General features: G+C 35.3%; 1 protein-coding gene across 6 annotated transcripts in view; it reads right to left on the reverse strand.

The window, feature by feature from the left end:
• Positions 1-20,954, reverse strand: part of Spopl (speckle type BTB/POZ protein like) — a 72,942-nt gene that overhangs the window by 27,640 nt on the left and 24,348 nt on the right. For 3 of the 6 annotated variants that reach the window (XR_003712094.1, XM_028772890.1, XM_028772889.1), the window contains 6 exons: positions 8,547-8,682; positions 8,258-8,379; positions 7,858-8,009; positions 6,331-6,458; positions 4,645-4,740; positions 59-236 (listed from right to left, as the gene is read on the reverse strand). Coding sequence is in view for 5 of the 6 variants with exons in the window: in XM_028772890.1 (XP_028628723.1) it covers positions 59-236; positions 4,645-4,740; positions 6,331-6,458; positions 7,858-8,009; positions 8,258-8,379; positions 8,547-8,624 (754 nt within the window). In the remaining variant the exon portion in view is untranslated. The remainder of the gene's footprint in view (positions 1-58; positions 237-4,644; positions 4,741-6,330; positions 6,459-7,857; positions 8,010-8,257; positions 8,380-8,546; positions 8,683-20,954) is intronic. The other 3 variants (XM_028772891.1, XM_028772893.1, XM_028772892.1) reach the window with 3 other exon arrangements.

Consider the following 20,954-nt stretch of genomic DNA (forward strand, 5'->3'; position numbering starts at 1 on the left):
CATTACTCAATGCATAAATTTATTTTTAAAATGTTATATTATCCAAAGGAAAAGGTACCTGCAAGCACAGACTTATGAGCTTTGAATTCTTTTCCTCTCACAAAAAAGCAGCAATCTGTAAATCTTGTGTTTTCCCAGAGATTACCTAAATCTTCTGCTAGTCGACATTCTGGCACCTTCAGCGTGTTTGTATTAGTATGTCCTGATACATTTACTGAATCTTGGACCACACTCACCTAATAAAGAAGACACAAGGAAAACAGCTTCATACGTCATTATTAATCACTAGTTACTATGTGCACATTTTATTATATTTAAGATATCTTAATTCAATATACCTAATACCTAATAATCCCAAATTCTAGTACCCTCAAAACATATTTAATGATATAAATGAGAGAAACAGCCTAGGGGAACTAAGATATAACCTAAATCTTGTTCAGTGTGACACTGTATGTAAATAAATGGCTTATTAATTGATTAGAAAGCTCATTTATTACAACCACTAAATTATTTCCTACTAGAAATTTCACAATATCATCAGATTTACGGAGTTGACATTTTTGTGAAGGAATCTTTGGTTTTTTTTTTTTTTTTACTTACACTGCACACCTATTAACATTTCAATTTTATTATATGTACAACTTTCATAATTTTTAAAGACATAAAACTATTATATAAAAATTGGAAGCTTGGAGGAAGAGAAATAGCTCAGTACTCAGGTAAGAGTCCAGCCTGTCATTCTAAAGGACATGGGTTCCAGAACCACTATTTGTAACTCCATGGGATCCAACACTCTTTTCTGACCTTCCTAGGCACCAGTCAGTGGTATAGAGACACAGATGCAAACAACCCACACACATAATAAAATAAATATAAAAAGAAAATTGGTAACTTAATCACTATTCCCACACATTTCAACAACAGTAGAATTGATTTAAATATCTACTAAAATTGATATAAAATTTTTAAGTTAAATTTAAGTAAAAGACACACTTAAGAAAAAGAATTCCCACTGTAATTTTTAAAGTTCACGACATTTTCTGGAAAGTCAAAGGTGAGTTCAATACAAATGTACTTTAGTTCAACATGCATATGTTTTATTCATCTGTGCAGCACTAAGTAAGAAGTGGGACAACTGTGACGCTGCTTTTATGCAGATCCTTCATTACACATCGTTGTTCACAGAGTCACATCTTATAACCTCTGCACCATCTTTAAAAAAAAGCACTCCATTGTATTACTTTTATCATTTCATATTACAATGAACAACAGAAAAGAAACACTAACTAACAAACCAAATAGTTCAGAACAAATGAACAATTTTGAAAAGTTAAATTGCATGTGCTGTATTAGTTATGCTTTTGAGTACTAAATATTGAGAATGGGAACATTTTTTACAAAGTAGTAGACAAATGAATTGACTTCTTGAGAATGTAATTTAAGTGTACACACTTGGCTTGAGAGATGGCTCAGCTGGCAAACTGCTGTGCAAATTTGAGGATCCAAGTTTGATCTCCAGTACCCAAGTGAAAAACATAATAATTTATAGCAGCAAGTGCAATCATAACACTGGGAAGGCTGAGGGATGAGGATCCCTAATGTTTGCCGGCCAGTCAGCCAAATGAGGAAGCTCCAGGTTCAGTACGGAGTCCTAGCGCAGAAAAAAAAAAAAAAAAAAAACCAACCAACCAACAAACAAAACAAAAACAACAAAAAAAACCCACCATGCAGGAAACACGTATTACAATAAACCACGTAGAAAATGAAAAGGCGTAACAGATAAACTGGAGCAGATTATTAACATGCAAATACATGATCCTGCTTAAAAGGTTTAGAGGCCTGATATACTAGCATACAGAAATGTGTGCTTCAAATAAGTTACTAATCACTTATGAGGAAATGCTAGACAAAATTTAGATTGGAAGTGTACATGACAGAGAGGTATTTTGATCTATTCACTTTATCTTACAGACAGTTCAGACTGGTATCATAAGGTAAATAAAGCAATGTAAATCACATGGGTAATCTGTATCAGAAAAGGCTTCATATACCTCCAGATTCCTCAGGTCTTTATACTACATATAAAACATACAATTATGAACAAAAGTATTTATTACAATAACCTTATTTTCTAAATATCGGGGCCAAGATACTATGTACATAAAACCATACACAAAGGTTCTAATATGTACATAAAGCTATACACAAAGATTCTATCTTAAGACTTCCATAATTCAAAGTATCTAAAATTTTGGTAACTACAAAGAAAAAAAATACTCCACTGATCTTTACTTCCTTGCCCTATCTTACTGTCTATCAAAAGACAATGATACACAAATGGACTATGCTGATGTAAACATATACTCAATTTATTCAGCGATCATTTTTAACATATAATATATCTAACTGCTTATATTAATAATTACCTTTGAAATTTTAAGTAGAGAGAACTGGATTGTTTAATTACCTACATAAATTACACAGTAGTTATAAAAAATACGGTCACAATTTATATAAGAAAAGATTTCTTAAGTTCCATGTGTTGTCTCTAATTCAATATAACATTTGTCTGTTTGCATGCATGCGTGTGTATGTATAAACTAAAAGTGCGTAAGTGTCATACCATCGATGCAGAGCTCAGAAGAGAACTTTGAAGAATCAGTTCTCTCCTTACTTTGTTTCTGAGGATGAAGCTGGCTTGTTATCATGTTATGTCTAGCTAGACCACAAGTCTCAGTCTGATTCGCCTGTCTCAGCCTCTCATTTACTGTAGGAGTGCTGGGACTACAGCCCAATCATAACTGCCTTTTTATATGTTTTCTGGTCATCAAGGGTGTGCATGGCTAGTGCTTTTACACACTGAATTATCTCCCTGGGACCCAAGCTAACATATTTAATATAAAAACTTGGCAGAAGACACACAATCATATATAAAATAAGTATGTAAAAGAATAAGAAAACAGAGACATTATCATTGAGGAGTGGTGCACAGCTACATTCTGTATAAGCAATCATAATGTAAAGGGCTTGCATTCCTTGCGTATCTATCTAGTGCATCAAAGCAACCACGCATTTCAATTCAAATAGAAATTAATGACCTAAATAAAGTTGAGAAGCGATGGGTTCTCACTATTTTGATATCTATTAATTTGTAATGATAAAAACATTGAGAAGAGGTAATAAACAACTTTATGGAACCTAGAGAGAAAATTCAGGAAGAAGGCTGAGATTCTCTGCTGACTTAACACACAGGACAATTCTCTTTTTAAACTTGCCATTGGTTCACCATAAGGTCATAGCTTATAATGAAGATGAATATTTGAGGGGTATAACTGTATTATGAATCTAGCTCACAAATCTAGTTCTTTTCTGCTCTGACTGAACAGTACTTGTTCTAACCTTTAAAAACCTGAACCCTGTAAAACTAGCCTAAAAGGGAGCTATTTCTTAAACCCACACAGTATTACAATGTCACTAGAATCAACTACTTGCTTAACCTCTAGACTGACTACAAAAAGTCCAGCTTTGCATCTCTCCTAATAAAGGGAGATAAAAGGAGCTTGGGGGTTTCAAGATCCCACTTTAAAAGTTCTGGTCATAGCAACAGGGTAATCAACTTTTCATTTCTCAGCTATGAAATAAAACCCATCTTCTACATATTACCACAATGTAGTAAACAGACCTTATTAAAAGGATAACTTATCAATAGGAATATTTTTATGTGTCCTTAGGAAAGAATGAGTTCAGCTTTATTAAAAGCTCATTTATTTTAACTATATATATATATTTCTCTGTTTCTCAAGGAATGACATAAATCTGTAGACTATCAATTGTAACGGCCGTTTCTTTTGTAACGGCCGTCAGGTTCTGTTACTTTGTAAAGGCCGGCCGGTTCTGCTGCTCCGGTCCGCAGGTCAGGGTCTAGCAAGAGAGAGAGTGGGGACGGAGGAAGGGGGAAAAAGGGCGAGAGACGCAAAAGATAGATACAAGACAGAGTCCGGTGGCGTCTCTTCAAGTCTCTTCTTTATTCTCCTCTCTTCTTACTATATTCTCACTCCTTCAGTCTCCTGACACCTCTCACTTTCTCACTCCTTCCTCTACTTCCTACTTCCTACTACTTACTACCTCCTACTTTCTACCTCCTCTTTCTACCTCCTCAATAGAAAGGAAATCCTGGGTATTTATACCCTTTACCACGTGACTTGCCCTCGTGGACAATCTCAACTGAAGCCACTACGTCACGTGCCTTGTAGCCATGGATACCAGGAGCACCTGGCAGCTGGGGACACTAAACAGTATAACAAGATGTTTATCAGAGTGTGCTCAGCTACTGCAGGCTGTTGAAACAAGTCTCTTGTCAGGGTATATGGCTCAAGATGGCTGTAAAGATGATAGCCACTTTCGGCTAAGAGTCGGCTCCCAACAATCAATAATATTTTTTTTTAAGGTTTCAAAATATGAGTGACTCTAACCAGTGTTCTATTTCTCCAACTTATTCTCAATTTCTGTTTGTGCATCATTTTGGAGAAAGGAAGCAGAGCTGTTTACACTGTTAAAGATTTTCATCTAACGCTTCCCACTACATAGACTGCAAGACTAAACTATGTCTTGCACAAAAAAAGTAGCACCCAGCTGCCTTACCTGTCTACAGCACCACTTGCAGTGGAGGGGAGGTGCCAGTTCTTTAGGGAGGGCAGTGCAATGCTTCCACCTCTTCTGCAAGCAGTGTTGGAGATGCTGTAGAATGAAGGGCATCCATGAGAGGAGTGGAAGGAATGATGGAGGGCACAAAGAATGTAAAAGGTGATTTTGCCCATGTATAGTAAAGATAGTGCCCAAGAGATAATGTCTGGGCTAGTGAAAAGCACATTTCAAGATCTAAAAATGGGATTACCTTAAAAATATGTAATAATAAGTTTTATTGGTCACTAGAATGTGTTATTTAGCATATTGATAACACATACACATACTTGAATAATCTTAAAATTAATTTCAGCCTTAATTCTGAATTTATTGTCTAGGTTCCAGTAAATACACCGAGAAAAATACCTACTAAAAAACATTATTTCAGTTCTATGATGCAGATTATTTTCTAAAAAAGGTTAAATCATCAGTCAAAACTATCAGGCCATTTTGTTTGATTGTGTTTTATAGATTACTCAAATAATGTGTAAGGACCACTAAATTATAAGATGACCTTAAAAAAAAAAAAAAACTAACATTTTCAAATTAAGATCAATTCTAAAATTCTGAAAGAGTCTACATTAAAGGCCAAAATTTAAACACTATAATAATTTTATCTATTTAAAATACTACTTAAATGCCTGCTTACTACAAACAAATGCTTCAAGTTTTAATCGCTTGAAATGACGAGGAAACAATCCAATAATTGTATTTATAACAAATGAATTATGCTGTTCATTTATGTATGTATTTCTCTGTGGTCATACTTTAATTACTATACATACTTCAGAATGATATAATACAACAATACAGAGTTTGTAAGTTTGAAAGTTTCTATTCATTGACTACAGAGACTAAAGTTAATTCAGTAGTTAAGGAAGTTACTATATTCACCTCTTCACATTAATTTGCTGAAGCATATTGATATTTTAAGAAATGTATCTGCTACCTTAAGTATATCAATAAAATTGTACCAGAAATAATATGCTCTTTGAGTTTATTCCAAAAGTTGAATTTTATGATTTCATATCAATAAAACCACCCAATGATAAAAATGACATAAGCAAACCCAAATCTAAACTTAACACAAGTCCTAAGAGTAAATTCCTGGAAGAGGATATACAATTTTCAAAATATGATACATTATGAATACAAATTAAGCAAATATTCTTATGCCAAATTATATGTGCACACTATTAAAATATCAGGTTTGTTTTTTAGACTATTAACACAGAGTTCACTACGTTAATCCAATAGCTTGAAGGACCAGAAGGCTTCCCAATGTTTTCCACATGCTTTTTCATTCAAACTATAAACTGCATAAGGTTGTATCAGATTAATCTATAAAACTGGCTATGTCAGCGTTATTCAAACTAAAGAAGATATTAAATGTACACAATGATATATATTGAGTATGTGGTAGTATAACTACGGAAAAAACTAGAGACATGGCAAAAATATAAAACATCATGTTGATTTGTAAGATTATTTTAGTCAGATTTTTCTAAAAAAGAATTTACAAAGAAACCTTGTAAAATAAACCAATCACTTTCATTTTAAAATTACACTCTGTATTAATAGTTTACTCTTTTTCCACATCAGTAAATAAACCATGCAGTTATGTATTAATAAAAGCATACCTACCTCACAGAATAACGTAAGCTTGTCATCTGGAAGGAGACCATTAACTTCATCAAGCAAAAAATCCCTTCTAATGAATTTTTTAAATCCCCAGTCCTTCCCCTGTACAAATCGATACGCTCTTTGGCTTTCTAGTAGAAAACAGAGGTTTAAAACAAACAAGATTCAAAGATAATTTTTTTCTTAATAGTAAAGAAATACAGATGTACAGAATATAGCTAGAATATTCACTATGATGTATGAGCTACAAGTATAAAAAAGGCATTGAAAGAAATTTGTCAAGGAGAATTAAACTCTCTCATTGTTCCTCAAAGTTTGGCGACAGTCACTGAACTTAAATGAAGACTTCTGAATCTCTTAAGAGAAGTCATCAAATCCCTTAGAGGGAAAGGACACAACAGATACACATGCACGTTACGCATTCACATTTTCTAACACACAGATACACACACCTGTTGTCTGTAAATAATAAATGCAAATCATACTGATATTGGCATAGTAGTCATCATCTAACGTCAAAACTTCATTAAAAAATATCTCATTTCTTGTTTCTCACCTTAAAACCAAATGATCTAACTTATTAAGAAATCTTCTGGCAAACATATCCTATTGATTTAAATTTGCTGAATTATAGAAAAACTTCAAGTTAGTGAGAATGTTAAAAAGCCTTTTCCTGTTCCTGAGATTTTACATATAATCTCATGAAATAAGCGTCTATACATAAAAGCCCCCCAAAATGCTTTTTGTATAATTTGTAAAAAAATTTTTAATAAATATCTAAGATGTTTCAAATATTTTAAGGACTGCTCAATTGCATGGTGTGAAATACACAAGATTCTCGGCAAAGTATTTATTATATACCATTATCTATACAATCAGCATAGAACTTTAACTGAAATACTCTATTTTACATGATATATAATATGAAAATGTAAAAATTAATAATTATATGTGTAGTGAAGTTACTCGGTTCTTTGATTCTCTTCTAAGAAAGCATTTACAGTTCAGTGTGGCCATTCATAGGCTATTACCCTATAAAACACATTGTAAATATTCTCTAACATTCTTCTCTTACACAGCTCTGAAGTAAAGAATTTAACGGAAATTAAAAGCCTCTGACTAGGAGAAAATTTCTTTTCTTTCACTGTTAAAAAAAAAAAAATCTAGTGACAAAATATGAGGCCATTCCATTTCCTTGTAATGTCCACCAAAAAGGCAAGGGAAAGGAGACACTTTCCTGATGACATATACCAGGAACCCTGTTTTAGCAGCAACTACTTTTCCAAGTGACAAGTGCAACATTCATTATCTTAGGACATGAAACAGTTAAATTTTAATGTTATTGTAACTACTTCTATATTTCTATGGAGCTAAAACATAGGAAACAACTTCAGCTCGAATGTGAAATGTGAAATTAAACAATGGCCAAAGATAAACGTTTTGGACTAAGACTTAAGAGAGGACAATAATCTCAAAGTTTTCCAGGTAAAGTATGAAGAGAAGTCTTTATCCAGTTTGCCAAGTACTTACCCATTGCTTTTGTTTCTTCCCTTTTAGCATTCAGAAGAGAGAATTTGAATTTAGCTCGAACCTCACTTTTTGGGCAGCTAACTAGAAGCAAATATAAGGACAAATAGTCTTTACTTTCATCATCTAATCCCTTTGGGTTTACCCTCAGGCACCTAAAATAAAGCATAGTTCATTTACAGTAATTTAGTTTTGGGCATAAACAAAAAAGGGCAGACTACACTGAAATTACCTACAAATTAGTATCATAACAGCATTTCTGAAATAACCACAGTTTTTTACATTTCTCTAATTTATTAGGAATTAATTATTAATTTAGTGTAAGATTATACTAATGACCATAGGACCAACTATAACAGTAAACACAAAGTTAACAAAATATAGAGTAAAAAAATATGTTTACCATTTCATTTTATCATTTGGGCCAGAAGAAAATGTTGAACTCTTTAACACTTCACCCATTTCTTCTCGACAAAAACTGAAGTTATTAATAGTCCACATGTAGGAAAATTTCACTACTTTAACCTGCAAGATAAGAAAACCATTTTTATCCTCATGATTTAATCTGGTCACAAATCAAATATTCATTCTAATGACAGTGAAGCCATATTGCTTTACAATTTTACAGTAATACTTGTCATTGTTAGAAAATGTATGTGACAAGCAGCAAATGCATTTTAAATGGCATGTACCTGTGTGTAACACCAGCTTTCTGCAACAGGACTAGTAGACATATCTCCATGCAGAGGTGGAGTAGGTTCCCGAGACATTGCCACTTTATTACAGTCTTAAGATGCATATAGTATCCCACAAACTTGAATAATTTAGCTACAAACAAAGAAATTAAATTTATTGATCAATCTTTTAGAAAATCAGAAAGAGAGATTATATTTAAAGTTCAGGGAATTAGTATTAAAATGAGGTTTTGAAAGAGTATATGAGGTCTTTAAATAATTTTAGAAATTTTTCATAAATCCATAAGCATCTGTCAATCTAAACCTGAAATGTAAACCAGCTTAATATTTACATAAGACTATTTTTCAATCTACCACAAATCAAAAATATCCATGTAGCATATCACAGAAACTTAATGTCATCAACGTCTGGCTCATCTTCTGCCATCACTTCTTGAAATGCAAAGGGCCGTAAGTGAGTTTTCACTGTACCTCTGTGTCACCACCTGCCAGATCCTAGATCTCACCAAAGAACACAGATGTCTACAAAAGCCTATAAATAACTCAGACTACCCACTGTGTCCTACGACAGTATCTGTGCCATAGTGTTTCCTTCGCAGATGTACTAAGTGATGTATTTCCCTTCTAGTTATCTATTCCTGATCCAAATCAATTTGGATGAACAATTAGTAACCTCTCTGGATGTCGTGAACAGCCATTTATTTGTTTGAGATGAGCTCTCTTCTCCAAGGTGTACTTTTGAAATCTCTGTCAAAATCAGTTGGCTGCAGTTGCATGGGAAAACGTCAATATACTATAGTAATAGTTTTCATTATGGGTGACTATGTCCTTCTCTTCAGTTCTCATCTTCCATCCTATTGTCGTCGTTGATTTTGTTGAATACACTATACTTTGTATGAACAATAAGAACCTACTTTTGATTTAAGAACTGATCAAGAACACCACATAGATCTGATAGAGGGAAGGAAATACTTGGCAGAAGAAGACAAATTCTTCAACTAAAAAAAGAGAGAGATTTTTCTCTAAAGCTATAGAATAGGAGTGTAAAATAAGAAAACGAAATGAGTAAACCACTTGACATATTAAGAAAGAAATACAGCTTTAAAAGATAAAACTATGAGTGAAGAAGCACTTTAAAATTCTTCAATACAGATAAGAAACAAGAGCCAGGAATCATGATGCAGACTTGGAGCCCCAGCCAGAGAGCAGAAGGATCATAGAAACACAGTCTGGTAAACAAGGCAAATTGAAGGAGAATCACTAGAGATAACAGACTAGCCGGGTTTACACAGCAAATTCCTGCGTACTGCCTCAAAACAAAGAAAACAGAAGAGGAGGAAGAGAGGTAGAAATAGCTAAGGGGCTGGTAATGGTGGTAACAGAGCAAGAGAGAAGAAAATTGGGGAACAAGGAGAAGACAACAGGAGGAGGGGAGAGGATGGAGGTAAGAACTGAAGAGAACACAGTCACCAATAATGAAAAATATTTCTGCAATATATAACATTTCTCCCAGGCAACAAGTGATTTGTTGAACTTTCTATTGGTTCCTTGTGAATTTTATATCATGCACCCCAATCCCATTATCTCCCTCTCCCTTCATACCTCCCCTCTACCCTTGTAACCTCTCCAAACAGGAAAAAAAAATCTCATTGTGGAAGCTGTAGTTGAGTCACTGTGGAAATACAGTATACCCTTTTGTCCTTACTTCTTTGTTTGCAGATGTTCATTGCAGTGAGGCTTGGTCTGGTACAGACCTCTGACTTCTGCTACACTATCAATACTAGAAGCTCACTAGGACTCTTCTTGCCCTTTGTCATTTGGAGATCTTTTACTTCTGGATCTGTAGGCCTGGCTCCATCATGCACTCCAGCAGTTCATCAATGGGGTAGATGTGGGGATAGGTCACCAGGTCAGTGCAGTAGCTTTCCGGCACCCACACGACCAGGGCAAGCTCTCCTGCCCTGCCCCCGCTATCTCACCTAATAGCACTGCCAGCAAGTGGCAGAGCCAGCTCTCTGGCTCTCATGCCCTCAAGGCTGGCTAATCCACACCCACACCATCAAGGCCAGCTCTACTGTGCTGACCAGGTGAGGTACAAGGCTTGCTCTATGGAATGCTGCAGCAAGGAAGGGACAGGGCCAGTTCTCCCACTCTCATGCTCTCAGGGCCACCTCTCCCTTATTTCTTATGTGGTGGACAGACAAGGGAAACATGTCCTTAAACCAACTGATTTTTGACAATGATTTCAAAAGTACACACTGACAAAAATAGAACATTTCAAACAAATGCTGCTAGAAAAATAAAATATCTACAAGCAGAATGAAACTTGACCACCATTTCTTATCCTACCAAAGTAAGTATATAAATTCTAATTGGAATCAAAGCCCTTAATCCAAGACCAGGTATAGCAAAAATTAGAGAATACAGGTCAACATGTAAGGAACTTTGAGCAGAATTCAGGTCATTCAAGAAATACTATCAATAGAGGACAAATGAGACTGTGTGAAACTAAAAAGATTTTGTACATCAAAGAAAACTATAATTTAATTGAAGAAAAAGCCACCTACATAAATACAGAAAATCTTTGCTAGCTGTATAGTGGACATAGAATCAATGTTTTGAATATACAAAGAACTAAAAAAAAATTGGTTATGGAAATATATGGAAATCTTCAGTTTTCAAATAAAGAAATATAAATAGCCAAGAAACACTTTAAAATGTTGAACAACCTTAGCTATCCACCAAAGAAATGGAGATTAATCTCATTCCATTTAAAATAGCTACTATCAGAGGAGGAGGCGGGGATAACAAGATGTAGGTCTGACGTGGATGCAGAGAAGAGACATATTTATACATTTTAAGTGGGGGTGAGAACTAGTATAGTCATTATGGAAATCAGTATGGATTTTCCTCCAAAAAGTAAAAATAGAATGAATTATGACCCAGGCATACCATTCCCAGGCATATACTCAAAAAGTCTGTCCCAACACAGAGATACTTGAACACACATGTCCCTTGCTGCGCTAGTCACAACACCTAGAGAATTAAATCAGCTTAACTACTGATCAACTAATAAATAGATAATATCACTGGGCTAAATATAAATAGAGAACTTTATTCAGCTATAAAGAAAACTAAAATTTTCTGGAAAATAGACAACACTGGAAGATATTATCCTGAGTGAGGTAACCCAGGCCAGAAAGACAAATGCTACATGTTCTTTCAGACACGGATAATGCTCATAAATCTTTAGAGCACTGTGTTTAAGTTAGAATATCTACAGAGATCAGAAAGTTGGAAAAGAGTAAGGGAAAAAATTCTGTAACAGGGTTGGGAGTGGGACAGAACACATATAGTATAAAAGCAGAGGAAAGAAATACTGGGGCTATAACACAGCAGGATTTAAACAGGAGATTGATGGAATGAACGACAGAGATGCTGGGAAGGGAAGGCTAACTAAAACTAGTAAGTTATGAAGAAACCATATGGAAATCTATTCTTTTTTAGGCTAACTAAAGATATAATTAAAATAATAACAGAATAGAGGCATTTATCATAAGTAGAATTTGTCTCCTTCCTAAGACCATGGGTTTATTAAATGAAAATCCTAGTAGCAAGTATAGACTACCACTCAGTGAGTTCTAAACCAACAACACCTCAAAGGCCCCCCAAACAATACAGGTCATTGTCACTGATGTTGGTTCTTTCCAGAACTACAAAGTTGGACCCTACCATTGAATTAAAGGTACCACACAAATTGGAAGTAGAAATCACACATATCAGGTAGAAACTAAGCTGGAAGGCCCCTTCTGCTGTGTGGCTTTTATAGAGCCAGATATTGCTACTCAGACAGCTAAGTCAAAAGTCACTAAGGTTCTTATCCAGCTGTGGACCTTGTATGATCCAATGTCAACCTGCCAGAGAAGATGTGCCCATTGGTCCAATAATAGCATGAGTCATATAGGATTAGCAAACTGCATTCTGATTGGATCTGAAGCCCACTCTGCTAAAAGAAGCTATCTCTTGAACATGATAAATTCACTCAAGTTAGTTTCCAAAGGCAGACACGTAAAGAAAGAAAGAAAGAAACAAACAAACAAACACAATAACCTTCATATAAAGAAATTCTAGTTTTTTTTAATACCACATGAATGTAAACCAGAAATTCATGTTTTTAAATGAAGTGGTAGCCAGGCATGGTGGCTATATAGCACAGGCCGGATTCACAATCACCAGCCCCTTTCCTCTCCCTCCCAAGTCCTGAATCACATGAAGGCTGTACTAGGTCTCATCACCACTCACAGTGTGTAAGTGTCTGGATTTCTCTACATCCACACCAGGCCAGCATCTAGTCCCTTTTTCCTTCCTTGATGATAGCCATTTTAAAACCTTACACTTAAAATGTAAATAACTGAGAAGTGAATGAACACAAATTTGCCTGGCTCCAAACCCATGCTCCTCCCATAGAATATTGGTGACTCTAAAAATTACAGAGATGCAACAGGCTGATTATTCCAACTCTTAATTTTACAGATGACAACCAAAAGACACAGGCTAAATGAAATATCAATTTAAAATGTTAAGTACTAGAATAAGGGACAAAGATGAGATCCTTGAACGTCAAGTTCACTATTTCTAGTATTCTTTACCCATCTCTTTATTCTAAGAGAAAGAATATATTCTATTAACTAATGCCATTCAGACCTTCCTATCTTTGTTCTTTCAAATAAGATTGCATAAAAAAAGAACATAACTAAAGTAGTATCAGTAAACAAACGATTTCTTCCTTAGTCAATGGACATATGATAGGGCCATGGCATGATAAATCTATCCTATGTAGTTCAAAAACACACTGAACATCACAGCATAACTAAACAATAAACAACTGAATACCTGTATTTACTTGCATGGCCAAACAGCAAATGTGGCTTGCTGCAGCCTAATATGCTGAGAATATAATTACTCAATAATGACAGCCTAAGAAAACATAAAAGTTTAAAAACTGAAAGTAGAATATCTTCTGAATATGGACTGCTTTCATAAAGTAGTAAAACTCAAGTTAAACCAATGTTAAGTGAAGGACTTGTCTAGATTCAGTTTAGAAATTTCAAGTGAGATATTTCCTCCTTTACTTATTAATAAAAAGTGAGTCTTACTGATATGAACATTTGTGAGATTTCCTATTTCACAGAAGCATAAGCTCTAATGTTTGATATAGATGAATAATAACATAACTACCTATGTTTACTACAAAAATTTCCCAATATTTAGGAGAAAATAAAGGTTATGTTAAATAACCATGCATCTATCGTTCCATTTCTTCTCCCTACCAAAAGTAAATATTGGCTTGAGATTGCTGCTAACATTAAATGAATATGAAGAGATTTATCAATGAATTCCTAAACTTTACAGGCAGGAGTTCACAGATGTAATAAATACATACACAGATATGACAAAAAAATAGTCGAGTAGTGACTCTAAATGTAATGAAATATCTGGCAATAACAAGAAAGCCCGCTATAGTTAGTGGACTATAATGAAGAAAGGACTTACTTAATTTAGTTATAAGTGATATGACATTTTGGCAAACGTACCAGGGCCTCCTTCATCAGTAACCACGATATTATCAGCCCATGTTCTGAGAAGAGGGTTCCAGGGTACTGCTACCAAAGAAAACTTGTGAACTTAAAACATCTGTAGTTCTATCTTTAGCTAGCTTGGTAACTCTGAAAGCCTGGCTCAAGGGCTTGTCTTTCTTTCACCTGTGTTCACACTTTGGGAATACAGAAGTAGCCAGAAGATCCTGGACACAGACCCTAAGAGAACATAAATGCCAGCCCAGGCTATTATACCCAGGAAACTCAATTACCATAGATGGAGAAACCAAGATATTCCATGACAAAACCAAATTCAAACAAAATCTTTCCACAAATCCAGCCCTACAAAGGATAATAGATGGAAAACTCTAACACAAAGAGGGAAACTATACCCTAGAAAAAGCAAGAAAGTAATCTTCTTTCAACAAATCCAAAAGAAGATAACTACATACACATAATTCCACCTCTAACAACAAAAATACTGGAAAGCAACAATTACTGGTCCTTAGTATCTCAACATCAATGGACTCAATTCCCCAATAAAAACATAAGACTGACAGACTGGATATGTAAACAGGACCTAGCATTTTGCTGCATACAGGAAATGCACCTCAATCAAAAAGACAGATACTACCTCAGAGCAAATGACTGGAGAAAAGTTTTCCAAGCAAACGGTCCCTAGAAACAAGCTGGAGTAGCCATTCTAATATCAAGTAAAATCAAACTTGTCAAAAAAGATAAGGAAAGACACTTTATACTCACCAAAGGAAAAAAAATCTACCAAGATGAACTCTCAATTCTGAACATCCATCCCCCAAATGCAAGGGCACCCACATTTATAAAAGAAATATTACTAAAGCTCAAAGCAAGCATTGAACCTCATACAATAATAGTGGGATACTTCAACACCCCACTCTCATCTATGGACAGATTATAGAAACAGAAACTAAAAAGAGACACAGTGAAACTAACAGAAGTTATGAACCAAATGGATTTAGCAGATAGCTATAGAACATTTCATCCAAAATTAAAAAAAAAATATACCACCTTCTCGGCACCTCATGTTACCTTCTCCAAAACTGACCATATAATAGGACAAAACAAGTCTCAACTAAAACAAGAAAACTGAAATAAGCCCATGCATCCTATCAGATCACCATGCACTAAAGTTGGTTTTCAATAACAAAAACAACAGAAATCCCACATACTCTTGGAAACTGAACAACTCTCTACTCAACGAAAACCTGGTCAGGGAAGAAATGAAGAAAGAAATTAAAGACTTTAGAATTTAATAAAAATGAAGGCACAATATACCAAAACTTACAGGACACAATGAAAGCAGTGCTAAGAGGAAAACTCATAACCCTGAGTCCCTCCAAAAAGAAACTGGAGAGAACATACACTAGCAGCTTAACAACACATCTGAAAGCTCTAGAACAAAAAGAAGCAAATAGATCCAAGAGGAGTATATGGTAGGAAATAAACTAGGGATTGAAATCAACCAAGTAGAAACAAAGAGAACTATACAAAGAATCAACAAAACCAGGAGCTGGTTCTTAGAGAAAATCAACAAGATAAATCCTTAGCCAGATTAACCAGAGGGCAGAGAGACAGTATTCAAATTAGCAAGATCAGAAATGAAAAGGGAGACATAACAATAGAAACTGAAGAAATTCAAAAAATCGTGAGATCCTACTACAAAAGCCTATATTCAACAAAACTGGAAAATCTAGATGAAATGAATGATTTTCTAGACAGATACCAGGTACCAAAGTTAAATCAGGATCAGATTAACCATCTAAAGAGTGTGTCATAATCCCTAAAATAAAATAAAATAAAATAAAAATAAATAAAAAAATAAAAAATAAATAAAAGAAGCAGTCATTAAAAGTCTCCGAACCGAAAAAAGCCCAGGACCAGATGGTTTTAGCGCAGAATTCTATCAGACCTTCAAAGAAGACCTAATACCAATTCTCTTCAACCTACTTCACAAAATAGAAACAAAAGGAACACTACCTAATTCAGTCTATGAAGCAATAGTTACACTGATACCTAAACCACACAAAGACACAACAAAGAAAGGGAACTTTAGACCAGTTTCTCTTATAAATATCGATGCAAAACTACTCAACAAAATTCTCGAAAATGTGGAATGCTTGGGGGGGGGGGGGGGGGGGGGTTGGTTGGGTGGGGGAGCTCCCTCATAGAAGCAGAGAGCAGCAAGGATGAGATGGGGGTTTGCAGAGAGAAAACAGAGAATGGGGATAACATTTGAAATGTAAGTAAATAAAAATAACCAATAAAAAATATTTTTAAAAAAGGGATTTAAGAGCACTCTACACCAGGGACACTCCAGATTACCTATATATCATAAAGACACATATAGATTATCTTTGTCCAGCCCTGTTCCATCCGGGTTATCCCTATGATGCACAATGACTTACCAGGAACATCACTTCCTCTTAAATCTCTCTTCCTCCCTTTGAGATTTCCCAGTGTTCATCCTGTTGCCAGGAAAACATCCTCTAGCATAGCACATGGCTGGGAAACCCAGTAAACTCCCTTGGTTCACAATATAACAAAGCCATAGCAGCTGCTTAACTGATATCTTCAGTTGCTTATCCAGTCTTGAAACTCAGCCCAAAGGACACTTAACTTGTTCCAAGGAACTTGATCATTTCACTAAAGGCTGAAAAACAGATGAACCATATGCTCCAACTGGGAACATGGATATCCCAACCCTGCTATGAATTAGCCTCCTTTTGAGCACTGAACCCATGCTGAAAGAACATGCTGTATAAAACAGAAAGAAAAATTTAACCAACTAACCGCAAATACACAAATCCAAACACAGAAATAAAAACATGAAATACCAAACCATCTCCAAAAAGTAAAAATCCTATAACAGCCACTATTGAAAATAACACGTGGAAAAGCTCCCAGATGCAGAATTGTAAGAGTGATTGTAACTGTGGCTAAACAACTAAAAGAATACTAAGACAAAGAGAAGAATGAAATAAGGTCAGCCCAAAACAGGAAAGTAGACTTTGAATCTATGAAAACCCAAACTGAAATAATGCTTGAACTGAAAATCTCAGTAAGTCAGTTAAAACCTCAACAGAAAGCCTCACCAACAGAATTGATCACTTCAAAAACAGGAAGTCAAGAAAGGAGGATGAAGCAGAGGAATTCAAACACCTAGTAAGCAAAGAGTTTGAGGGAAAAAAAGTTACATGAACAGAACATGGAACAGTCAAGAGAAGAAAAGCAATTCTCCACCATGTATTACAGTTAAAACATTACAAATATCTAGTACAGAAAGGTACTAAAAGCTGCAAACGAGAAATGTCAAGACACATACAAAGGCAGGTAAATTAGAATAATATATTTGACAGAACTCCTTAAAACAAAAAGGGCCTGGAAAGATGTATTCCACCTTTCAAAAGTTTACAACTGTCAAACATATTACTATGCCAAGTAAAACTGTTTATTAAAACTGAATAAGCTATAAACATTTTCAATAATACAGATTAAAGATATTTTTCAGTTGTTTTATTGTGATATTAACTTTATTTTGTTAAAAATAATAATTCATATTTAATAATACAAATTTTATTAAAATTGTAATTTTAATTGTTTTAGTTTTATTAAATGTATTTATTCACTTTACATCCCAGTAAGTATCAGCCCCCTCTCTCCTCCCAGTACTTCCTCATGCAGATTCTCCTCCCATTGCTCCCTCCCCTTTTCCTTTGAGAAAGAGTCCTTCCCTAGGCATCAACCCTCCACTAAACCCCTCCCCCCTCACATCAAGTCACTGCTGCAGGACTAGGCACATCCTTTCCAACTGAGGCCAGACAAGGTAGTCCAGTTAGGGGGAACAGGATCCACAGGCAAGCAAGCAACATATTCAAGGAGAGCCCCCGCCCTTGTTGTTGGGGGTCCCCCACATGAAGACCAAGCTGCAGGTCTGCTACATATGTGGAGGCGGGTCTAGGTCCAGCCTATGCTTGCTCCATCTAATGTTTGGCTGTGGTTCTCTGCATCCCACTGGCTGCTGGGTAGAACCTCTCAAAAGGACATTTATGCTAGTCTCCTGTCTGCAAATTTAACAGAGTATCATTAATAGTGTCAAAAATTGTGTCTTGCCCCTGGGACAGGTCTTAATTTGGGGCTGTCATTGATTGGCCATTTCCTCCATCTCTGCTCTACCTTTTCCCCTGCATAACATGTAGGCAGGACATAGTCTGGGTTTGTGGATGAGCTGATGTCTTTAGTGGCCACTTCAGGATCCACATCCTGCACTGCTAGGAGTCTCAAGTAAAGCAGCCCCATAGACTCTCTGGGGCCTCCCCTATCTCTGGTCTCTCATACTTCCTAGAGATTGTTCCTGCCCCCAATTTTCCTTCTCTCACTCCTGCTCTCCCTGTATCTTATTCCCTTTGCCACCACATTCTAGCCCCCTCCTCATCTCCTCTCCCACTCAGTTCCTTCCCTCCATCCACCTCTGATATCTATTTTATTTCCCTTTCTGAAAGAGATTCAACCATCCTCTCTTGGTCCCCCTTGACTATCTGACTTCTTTGGGTCAGCTGATCATTGCGCGGTAATCCTGTACTTTATGGGTAATAGCCACTAGGTGAGTACACACCATCCATGTCCTTTTTGGCCTGGGTTACCTCACTCAGGATAATATTTTCTACTTCCATCCATTTGCCTATAAAATTCATGGTGTCCTTGTTTTATATAGCTTCCATTGTATAAATGAACCACATTTTCTTTATCCATTCTTCATTTGAGGGGCATCTAGGTTGTTTCCAATTTCTGGCTATTATGAATAAAGCTCTTAAGAATATAGTTGAACCAGTGTCCTTCTGGGATGGTGGCACATCTTTTGTGTATATGCCCAGGAGTGATACAGCTAAGTCTTGAGGTATAACTATTCCCAATTTTATGAGAAACCACCAAATTGATTTCCAGAGTAGTTGTACAAGTTTGCATTCTCACCAGCAACAGAGCATTGTTCCCCTTGCTCCATATCCTTGCCAGTATATGCTGTCCCTTGAGTTTTTGATCTCAGCCATTTGGATGGGTGTTAAAGTAGAATCCCAGAGTTGTTTTGAACATTTCTTTACGTGCTTTTTGCCACTTGAGATTCCTCTGTTGAAACTTTTCTATTTAGCATGTACCTGTTTTTAACTGAGTTATTTGGTCTGTTGGTGTCTAACTTCTTGAATTCTTTACATATTTTGAACAGATTAAAGATATTTAACTACTAAAAATGCTTCAAAGGATAAAATAGTACAATCTGTACAGAAAAATAAATACAAAAAGTCACATGGAACAATAACAAAAAATATAAGACCCAATCAAACAAATAAACAAACAAACAAGTACCAGGACAGGTTATCAAAATAAATCTGAAAAAAATAAAAAAGTAAATAAGGCAAAAACAAAAAAATCAGCAAACTGACAGTAGTTAACAGATGTTGTTCAAATAACTTTGAATGCTAATGGTCTCAATCTCACAATGAAAATACACAGATTCATAGAATGGATCATAAATTCATTGTTTTTCTACCCACAAGAAACATACCTCACCATCAATAATAGATAACACTGGAATGTACAAGGAAGAGAAATGGCATTCTAAATAGAACTAAGAACCAAAGAGACATAGCTATTCTAGTAACTGACAAAACAGACTTCAAACCAAAATTGGTCAAAAAAGATAAGAAACAGTATTTCATACTCATTAAAGAGAAAATTCACCACCATGATGGCATAATCCTAAATAAGAGGCACAAAACACAGAGGAACCAAATTACATACAAGAAATACTATTATAAATAGGCTGACCCCAATCCAGTGATAGTGGGAAAACCCTATTTTCATGAATAGAAAGGTCATCTAGAAAAACACAAACTCAGAATTAGTGACATCATGAATCAAATGGACCTACAGAACTTTCTTCCCAAATACTAAAGAATACATACTCTTCTCAGCAGCCCATGGAGCTTTCTAAAAAATCAACCACATACGAGGGCACAAAGGAAGTCTTAACAAAAATAGGAAAACTAAAATATCATTTTGTATTCTATCTAACCACAGTAGAAGAACACTGGGTATCAACAGCAATAGAAATGATAGAAATTATTCAAGTTCATAGAAATAAACAATACATTATTGAATGAAAATTAGATGAAGGCAGAAATGAAGAAAGAAATTTAAAATTTCTAGAGTTGAAAGAAAATAAAAACACAACAAACCACAGTCTATGGCACTAAGAGAAGACTTCACAGAATTAAATGCCTACACTAATGGCTCTCTACCTGTAGGTTCTGACCCCTTTGGAGGTCCAAGTATCCTTGGAAAAAGAAACATAGTTTATAATAGTTTATAATTCCTAACAGTAGCAAACTGTTATGTTATAATGAAGCAATGAAAATAGCTTCAAGTCAGTTTTCTAAGTAATGGAATATAAGTTTTCTTTAAGAGTTATTGCCTCTGGTAAAGTGAACCACACTCCAATGGAAGAAAACAAGTCCAAGAATATATGCGCAACACAAACTAGATTTGATGGGGGCGGGGGAGACACAAAATTAATGGTTAGTGAAGGAGGTAAAACTAAAACAGTTGTACCTGTGGGTACTGAATCCAATGACCTTGTCACAGGAGTCACCTAAGACTACTACCCAAGACCATCAGAATATTTACATTATGATTTATAACAGTAACAAAATTATAGTTATAATGTAGAGATGAAAATAAGTTTATGGTTAGGGAACTGTATTAAAGGGTTATGGCA

The sequence above is a fragment of the Grammomys surdaster genome, unplaced genomic scaffold, assembly GCF_004785775.1.
Source record: "Grammomys surdaster isolate TR1022 unplaced genomic scaffold, NIH_TR_1.0 219, whole genome shotgun sequence".
Classification (NCBI taxonomy): domain Eukaryota; kingdom Metazoa; phylum Chordata; class Mammalia; order Rodentia; family Muridae; genus Grammomys; species Grammomys surdaster.